This window comes from Eumetopias jubatus, unplaced genomic scaffold (assembly GCF_037043125.1).
Source record: "Eumetopias jubatus isolate StellerSeaLion01/CBP00866 unplaced genomic scaffold, mEumJub1_p1.0 scaffold_10, whole genome shotgun sequence".
Lineage (NCBI taxonomy): Eukaryota > Metazoa > Chordata > Mammalia > Carnivora > Otariidae > Eumetopias > Eumetopias jubatus.
In genome coordinates, this window is record NW_028274816.1 from 57,674,476 (window position 1) to 57,683,842 (window position 9,367).

Below are 9,367 nucleotides of genomic sequence, written 5' to 3' on the forward strand. Positions count from 1 at the left end.
GTCTGTTTAGGAAGGACCAGGCAGAGAGGGCCTGGGATTCTAGCATTTGAATTGAACAAAGTCAATGGAAGGCAAGAATGGGAGTTGGGCATTTTTTTTATGACAAAGGCAAAGTTCCACTGATGTAGTTACCAGCATCATTTTTACCTTAGTTTCATAGGGATCAGACCTGACACAGACCAATTCCAAGAGGAAGGCAGCCTAGGAGAAGTAGGATCAGCAGTCACCATCAGCCAAATACTGGAAGTCAAAGAATACCATTATTATGTGTCTGGTGAGGGCAAGTATAGGAGATGCAGAGAATGGCTGCTGTGTTAACCGCCATCTGGCCAGAAAAAAAACTTCCCCAATCCAGGAAAACAAAATGTCTTGGGTCCAGTTACATTAGCAGGTGCTACTTTTACCTTTTCTAATGTCAAGCTGCCTGCGAGAGAGTTCCACTTTGAAAAAGAAGTGATGTTTTGGGGCGCCTGGGTGGCTCAGTTGGTTAAGCGACTGCCTTCGGCTCAGGTCATGATCCTGGAGTCCCGGGATCAAGTCCCGCATCGGGCTCCCTGCTCAGCAGGGAGTCTGCTGCTCCCTCTGACCCTCCCCCCTCTCATGTGCTCTCTCTCTCTCATTCTCTCTCTCAAATAAATAAAATCTTTAAAAAAATGAAAAAGAAGTGATGTTTTGCCAAATAAACCAAGTCTTTATTTCCAAGATGAATTACTCACATGGCAGAGAGGTTTTTCCTTGTTGCTTATCTATTTTATTAATCTTCTTTTGACTTTTCCTCACCTGAAGCCGTGGATTGGACTTTGGTGAGTTCCCTTTAGCTTCAGGTTTGAAGATAACCGTGGTCCCACTGTGAATCATGGAGACTGTGAAATCCACACCAATGAGTGTGTACAAGAAGTAGGCAGGGATAGGCAAGATGGTAATGATGATGAGGATGATGAGCAAGACCTTAGCCCATGATGGATACATTCGGATCACCTCATTTGACTGTGGAGAAAGGGAAGGTTTAGAATACCCAGGTTCTCTGAAATGGAAGGTTACAAAGGTTGGGGGTAAGACATGAACCAAGGCCAGAGACTAGATAACTGAATCCCGAAGGGAATCAGGGAATAAGGTGACAGAGTCTTAGAGGCCAGAAGAGATTGAAAAGTCCTCACCCACTCCCACTCCCTAGGGGGTTCTGGGGTCTTAGAGGAAGGCTCACAATGCTCGAGTCCCAGGCCAAGTAGGTGATGGTCTTCAGAGACAGATGAAGCAGGGTGCTTACAAACAGGACTAGCAGCACAAATGGAGACAGAAAACACCACAGCCAACGATAGATGGGAGAGATGGGGCGGCCCAACATGATAATCAAGTCTGCAAGGAACCTGGGAGGAAGGGCCACAAGGGTTTGGGGGAGCCTGTTCAGGCCTTACCCAGCCCTGGGGAGGGGTCAATCCAAACTCAGCCTGGGAGACAAAGCTTCACATTTCTTAAACCTTTCTGTTCACCTCCACAACCAGTTTTCTTGCCTCTAATTCATCACCTTTCAGTCTGATTTCTGTCCCAGCCCCATGATTTAAAAAAAAAAAAAAAATTTCTCTCCTCCATCACCCTCAGGATAAAAGCCAATATATCCAGTCTCTGAATGTAGTTTCTTCATGCCCATATAGCCAGGTTTCTTTGGTGCACCTTCTTAACTCCAACATATGTGCACATTGGTTTCTTTTGCCTAGAATGCCCTTTCTTTCTTTCCCTTGACAAACTCCCCTTCCTCTGTCTAGATTCTGTTCAAGCATCCTCTCCTTGCCTTCTTTAGATAACCGTCTGTGTTCCCAGAGTGCCCTCAGCTGCCTATGATAGATAGGCTTACTATCCTGCCCCCAAATCTACCTTTGTCTGTCTCCTTCTTTCAACTCTGAGAGCAGAAACTCAATGTAATTTATCCCAGTACCCTCAGTGCTCACAAGGCCTGTCTGGTCCTTGCGCACACTCTGGGTAATATGTGAGAGTAAGTGTATGATCAGCAAACTGATGCCAAGAGCCACCATCACCTAGAAACATCGCCACATTTAGATTACACACTGTTTCTCAAATATTAGTGTGCATACAATTTACTTGTGGTTCTTATTAAAATGCAGATATGGATTCGAAGGTCTGGGGTACAGCCTGAGGGTCTGCATTTCTAATAAACTCCCAGGTGATGCCAAAGCTGCTATTCCAGAGCACACTTTGAGAAGCAAGGAATTACATGCCCACACCACCCTGGTTAAAAGTAAGGCTCAGGAGCCCCTAGGACTTGATAGGGACCGTCCACCACTTTTCCATTCTACACCTGTTTTCTCCAGGAGTCAGCCCATGCCTTCTCCTTCCCACCTCCCTGGGGGCTCTCCAAAAGCCCTGGGTCAGAGGTCTGACAGTGAGAGCAGGAGGGCCAATACTCCCCAGGGGACCTCACTGTGTGGGTGCATGGCTGCAGATTCTGGGCTTGGGGCATCACCTCCTGGCTCCATAGATCCAGGCCATGGCTATGTTCTCCAAGATGACAATGAAGAACAGGGGCAGAGATACCCAGTAATCATCCAGCAGGTTCACATAGTAGCTACCCGAAGACGTCACGAAAATGAGGCTGCCCAGGTACATAGGCACACAGACGCCCACTGAGGGAAAACATCAGATTTGGATCAAGGTCAGAATTCATACTAGGTTGTGTAAGAGTCCCAGTAGGTTTAAGCTAAACAATGGTCCTAGGTGGGAATGGGGTCATAGGTTAGAGTACCTGTGAGCAGATTTGTATATTTCCTGAGGGAAGAGAAAGTGTCCTGGAGAGGGGTAACAATGCCCTGCATGATCCCGATCATGGTGCTCAGTCCCAGGCTTGCCAGCAACACGAAGATGATGATGGCCCAGAAGGTGGATCCAGAAAACACAGAGGTGATATTGGTAAACGCCACAATGGCCACACCGGGACCCTCCATAACCTGTGAGTGATGGCATGAAGGGCAAGAGCTCTGAGCTCACTCTGTAGAATCTGAACTGCATTCCTGTCCCCTCCCCTAGGAAACAATCTATAGCACCGTTAACAGACATTGGGAAACTCATCTGGCCTTGAGGCAGGAGGACTTCATCTGACAACAGCTGCTGGTCTGGCAACTCTTTTGGGTTGGTATGAACATGCTTATATGAACTCCAGTGCTTGGTGCTACAGAGGCTACAACTGCCTTATTGCAATAGGGTACTGTGAACCTTGGTCTTGGTTGTCCAGTATGCTGTCAAGAATTGCCTTTCTGGATTCTAGAGACACCTATGGAGAGCTGAAGTTTCTGGTGCACCGGGGGTTTTGAAGGGAAGATAAGGACCCCATCCCCAACCCTTACCTACCTCCTTCAATTCATGAGCTATGTTGCAATTGGTCATATAGGGTAGGACCGTGTCTTTGGTTTGTTTAGGGAGGCTCTTGAGCCACGTGGAGTAGATGGAGCTTGGATCATGATACATACTGTCTGGGGGGTGGGCCTCGGCAGGCAGCACCCCAGAAGCTATCAGATACAGCACTGTCTCAGCATTCCTGGAGACGGGTAGAATTACATAAAACCATTATGGCCCTTTAAGATAACTTCTCTTACCTTCTACATGAGAAGGAAAACCACTAGTCTAGAGTTTTTGATCTGCACTGAAACCTAGGTCTCCAGGGTCCCAGTGCTCACTGTCTGACACCTACTTTCATAAGGTGTCTGCCGGAGGCCAGAGAGTTTCTGACTTAAGTGGGGCCCTCGAGGGGGTCTTTCGTACAATGTCATGTAGGGCTTTAGGACCTATACCTCCTACTAGATAATCTTAGGACAATGTTAAAGCTTCTCATCTTTCTTGACCTACTGGTCTCTCCAATCTCCTAACATAGAACTCTTCACCTTCTCTCCTTCGGCCACACTCAACTATTCAACCTCCTCCAGCCTGCCATGCTCCCCATCATCTCTGTATCTTTGGCACATGACATTCTCTCTGCCTAGAACCACCCCCACTCTGCTCCTGCTCAGTCTACCCCAATTCTACCACTATACGGTTCTCCATATGCAAATTCCTACAAATCCTCACTCAGCTCCCTGAACCCTATTTACTGCCATGGAAAGCTCTTCAAGATCCATTTCCATAAGAGCAAGTCAATAAGCTGCAGAAAAGTAGTATGGTATGATCCAATTTTTTTAATGGTATGTTTTTATATGTAGGTATATGAATAGGAAACATTTGAAAGAATACTAGCTGTGGTTATTTGTCAGGAGACAGACTGAGCTCAGGATTGCCTCCAGGAGGAAGCCTTCTCTGACTGCCCCAGGAAGTTAATAGCTTGCTCTTCTGTGTTTCTCATCATCCTTACTACCAGTTCTCATCTCCTTGTGATTATCTATGTAGTATCTGCTTCCTAAAAAGACTGTGGTTTTCCTGAGGGCAGGGATGATGGTCTGCTTTACCATTGGCTGTGTTTCCAGAATCCAACACAGGGTTGCCAGATAGATGTTTTATAAATGTCTGATGAGAATTTTTAGAATGAATCTCACAGGAGAAAAAAAATCAGGAATGGGCTATGGGGACTATGGTGGGCCTATGAGTCCTTTTTATTTTTTCTTATCTAATGATTCTGCTGAAGCCATTCTCCTAATTTTCCATGGCAGACCCCAGTTAAGAATGGGGTGAACACAACTTTGAAAACCTCCAAGTTTGGGGCTTTCCTAGTTTAGAAAGGCTCTGAAAAAGTTGAAGAGATTCAGGTGTTTCGAAGGTTCAGGAGGCTCTAGTCTGAGGGTCCCACATTGACTGAGCCAAAAGCCCTGAGGGATGGGGGCCTAGACTGGAATTGTGTGAGCTATTTCTAAGACTTTGGTCTTTTTGATGATCTCCATATGAAAGCCTGGGCTCACCTCAGGTAACATTTTTCATTGTTCTCTGTGGCCAAGTGGCCCATTATGGCAAATACAAACACCGTTGCGGTCAGTGAGGCCGTCAAGTTCAGAAGAGCCACAACAAAGGCATCCATGACACAGTTGTTGGACCGAGGGATGTATGAGCTGATTGCAGTGAAGCTGCCAAAGCCAGGGCCCATGGATAAAAAGAGCTGGTTCCCTGTCCGGCGCCACACTTGCACAGAGTACAGGGCTGGTACCTGGGGAGAAGTACTGTGTAAACTGGGATATAAAGGGAAGAGGAGTAAACCATGATATGATGGAAGATGAGAAGAAGGTGGTGAAGGAGGGAACCAGGAGGGCCTCTATCAGACTGACAACCATTCTGTCTCTGACATCCCCATGTGGATAAGAGGATCAAAGGGCAGGGGACACCTCACCTTGGCAGCCAACAAATTCTTGAGACCAAAATGTGCGCCTTCCAGCATGAGACTCCGGATAAGGAGACAGAAAAGGATGAAGTAGGGAAGGAGTACTGACACATACAGCATCTGAGTGGGAAGTATGATTCAGAAATAGAGGTTAGCAAAGGCAGAAGCTGGGACAGTAGGATCAAAGACTACTGAGAGTCAAAGGTCATATTAGAAGGAGTTAGAAGTTGGAGACCTACAGGCATCAAGTTAGGAGAATATTAGGGGGTCTCAGATAGAAGGGAGTCTATCAGATTATAAGTTAGAGGATGGCTCACCTTCCCAGTGGACTTGGGTCCTTTGATCATGGAGATGCAGATAATTAACCATGTCACAAAGAGAGAGACACTGAGATGCATAACTGGTAGTCCACCCATTTCAATTTCATCTGTGGCCTTCAGTACATTCCGGTACCAAAAGTATGTGGTGGGTGCTGTCCGCTCACATTCAGGATCTGAGGGGAACTGGCCATGGAGGAAACTGCAAGACCACGTGCCTCCCTCTTCCAATCCCCCTCCGCCCCCTCCTTCCAATCTCCATCATCTTCCTGCTCATCCTTATTCTCTCAGTGACCCTCTTCCTTCCTCATTGCCCTATCCTTTTTTCAGCCCTCCCACTTGCCATTTTCTTCCCTCTCTTCTCACCAAAGTCACTGGAGTTCCTCAGTAAGGGGCACATTGACCAAGGCAGTGGAGACTGGAAAGACTGAACCAAATAGAAGAGACTCCAAGCCATGAGCACACTGTAGTACAAACCCACGATGCAGCACACCTAGGAACCATGAAGAATTCTGGAGACAGAAGAAAGGTAGGCCAGCAGAAGGGAGGGGATTTGACCAGAGGACTGGGGAACTGAAGAGACGTGACCCATAGAAGTCAAGTCATGGGACCCATCCCAGGACAAGGAACTGTTGGGGTGGGAGTGGGGCATAAAGGGTAGGCCTGGGCAGCCCAGGACTCCTCACCATGAAGCTGGTGTACCCCACACCACCAATCCAGGGGCTGATGACCTTCCACACACCAATGCTGCCCTGACGCATCCTCTGACCAGCTGCCATCTCCAGAAATAGAAGAGGAACCCCGACCAAGAACAGCATGAGCATGTAGATGATGAGAAAACTGCCTGTGCAGGGAGTCAGGAGGGGCTTTGAGAACCACCTGGCTTTTCAGTGCCTGGACCTCCTTGGGGTCTGGCAAAACACGTTCCCCACCAGTGACCTCCCTCAGGGCCACCGGCATCAGGGCTCAACTGTTTCCACATCCCTCATAGTCCCAGGTGTCCCTTGGGTCCCCAGGTCCTGGAAGACCCAGATGCCTAGTTTCCACCCCCACCCTGAATCTCGGCCTTCAGCCCCACCATCCTCATGAACCTAAGTGTTCAGATATCCTGCTCCCATCCTAGGTGTTCAGGTACCTGGCTCCAGCGTTGGTGGTATAGTGGTGAGCACAGCTGCCTTCCAGGTACCTGGCTCCTGCCCTAGTCAGGTTCCCAAATCCCCACCCTGACATAATTCAGAGACCCCAGAGTAGCAGGATAGTCCTCTGGCTCCTCACCCCCTTGTGGGTCCATGATTCCTGGTCCCCAGGCTTACCACCTCCGTTGTGAAAACACAGATAAGGAAAGCGCCAGATGGTACTCAGTCCCACAGAAAAGCCCACCTGGGCCAGGAGGTACTCAATTTTATTGGCCCATGATGGTCGGTCAGTGGGGGCTTCCTCCTTTGGCTCATCATTGTCTATGGTCTCCAGTATTTCATCATTATCTTCATCAGACCAAATGTATGATGACACAGTGTCAAACTTCTGTTCCTCTGACATCGGTTCCTCAGTAATCAAATCAGACTTTAAGAGCTGGGAAGCTGAGGTAGTAGTAATCAGGGATTTGAAATCTGAAGGTCTAGAAATCTGGGGTCTCTCATCTTGGGCCTCCATGTTTTCACTAACAGATGTCATCCTGGGTGGACTCTAGTTCCTGCTTCTGCAGGGATGGGGCTTCCTTCTGTGTTGACCTTAAGGACATCAAGAACTACAGACTTCAGATATATGAGCTAAGGAAAGACAAGATTCATCCTACAAGAACCCCTGAGGCCTCCCAAACCCTTTCATCCTTATGTGGAGAAGAACATAGAGTCTCTACCCTTGAAAACATACCAAGAATATGTATGCTTCTAGAAAATAATAATTTTAAAACAATACTACTAACAATAATACCAAAAGCCATAAAATGTCTAGGAATAATTTTAACGAAAGATGAGCAAGGCCTTTACACACACAAACACACACAAGTGTACACACTAAAATATTACTGAGAGAAAATAAAATTAAGGGATATAAGATGTTTGTGAAATGGAAGTATAACAATGTCAATTATCCCCAATTTGATCTACAAATTCAATGCAATTCTTATTGAAATCACATCAGGGTTTTGGGGAAATTGACAAGCTGATTCTAAAATGTACATGAAAAGCAAAAGGCCTAGAATGGTTAATACAATCTTGACAAAGAAGAACCAAATGTAAAAACTAATTATAAAGCTATAGTAATTAAGAGAGTATGGTATTGGCACAGGGATCTATGGCACAAATGGGTCCATGGATCAATATACTGTACTGTTTAATATGGTAGCTACTAGCCACATACAGCTATTTAAATTAATTAAAATTAAGTAACATTAACAATTTAGTTCCTCAGTCATACTAGCCACATATCAAGTGCTCAGTAGCTACATGGCTACCATACTGGAAGGACAGATATCAAACATTTCCATTATCACAGAAAGTTCTGTGGATACTACTGGGAGAGTTCAGAAACACACAAATATAGATGCCTGATTTACAATAAAGATGGCACTGCAAAGTTGTAGAGAAAGGGCATTCTTTTCAATGAACACTGGTTGTTAGAGCAATTGGAAATCTACACAGAGATAAATGAACCCTGGCCTCCCCAACTTCACATATTAAATAAAAATCTATTCAGAGAAGATCGAAGTTCTAAATGTAAAAGATAAAACAGTAACACTTCCAGATGAAAAACCTAGAAGAATATCTGCATGACTTGGGTGTAGGCACAGATTTCTTAAATAGGACATAAAAAGCACCAACCATAAAGGAAAAGTTTGACACACTGGATTAAATTAAATATAGAAAATTCTTCAATGAAAACTTTGCATTAAATGAATAAACAGGGGCGCCTGGGTGGCTCAGTTGGTTAAGTGTCTGCCTTCGGCTCAGGTCATGATCCCAGGATCCTGGGATTGAGCCCTGCATCAGGCTCCCTGCTCCGCAGGGGACCTGCTTCTCCCTCTCCTCCCGGTTCATGCTCTCTCTCGCAATCTCTGTCTCTCTCTCAAATAATAAATAAAATCATTTAAAAAAATAAATGAGTAAACAGACAAGCCCTGGAACAGTGGAAGATATTTGCAACATATATGGTAGACAGAATAATGCCCTTCTCCAAGATATTCACATCCTAATCCCTGGAACCTGTAAATATGTTAGCTTATGTGGAAAAAGTGACTTTTCAATGTGATTAAGTTATTGATCTTGAAATGAGATTATCCTGGATTATCTATGATGGGCCTAATGTAATTATAGGGTCCTTCTATGGGAAAAAGCGAGGTAGGAGACTCAGAATCCAAGGAGGAAATGAGATGGCAGGAGCAGAAGTTAGAGTGATGAGCCTTGAATGTGGAAGAAGGGGCTGTGACTCAAGGAATGCTAGCTGGAAAAGGCTAGGAAATGGATTTTCCCCTAGATCCTATGTAAGGAACACAGGCATGCTAACACCATGCTTTTAGCCCAGTGAAACAGATTTCAGATTTCTGACCTCCAGAACAGTACAATAATACATTTATGTTGTTTTAAGCCACTAAGTTTGTAGTTGTTAGAGCAATAGTAGGAAACTAACAAAACATATAACCAAAAAATGGCTGTTTCCCAAATAATATTTATAAAAAAGAAATACATACAAATAAATAAGAAAAGTAGACAAGTTAAAAAGTGGAAGAGAAGGAAGAGAAAGC

The 9,367-nt window shown here is 45.4% G+C and overlaps 1 protein-coding gene across 1 annotated transcript; it reads right to left on the reverse strand.

Moving 5' to 3' along the window:
• Window positions 1-708: 708 nt before the first annotated feature.
• Window positions 709-7,299, reverse strand: LOC114199512 (orphan sodium- and chloride-dependent neurotransmitter transporter NTT5-like). Its single transcript, XM_028091430.2, has 11 exons — window positions 6,939-7,299; window positions 6,312-6,469; window positions 5,992-6,118; window positions 5,626-5,801; window positions 5,318-5,428; window positions 4,896-5,137; window positions 3,361-3,547; window positions 2,759-2,960; window positions 2,480-2,639; window positions 1,205-1,367; window positions 709-987 (listed from the first exon to the last, which is right to left on the reverse strand). The coding sequence occupies exons 1-11, from the start codon at window positions 7,297-7,299 to the stop codon at window positions 709-711; spliced, it is 2,166 nt and encodes a 721-aa protein (XP_027947231.2).
• Between the last annotated feature and the right edge of the window lie 2,068 nt (window positions 7,300-9,367).

What these genes read in the sequence shown, in the direction of transcription:
- LOC114199512 (XM_028091430.2), bottom strand. Translation starts at nt 7,299, where the DNA reads ATGACATCTGTTAGTGAAAACATGGAGGCCCAAGATGAGAGACCCCAG. An exon ending in ATATACAAATCTGCTCACAG is followed by an intron (nt 2,640 to 2,758) that starts GTACTCTAACCT and finishes GTTTTCCCTCAG; the next exon opens with TGGGCGTCTGTGTGCCTATG. An exon ending in TGGATCTATGGAGCCAGGAG is followed by an intron (nt 1,368 to 2,479) that starts GTGATGCCCCAA and finishes CCTTCCTCCCAG; the next exon opens with GTTCCTTGCAGACTTGATTA.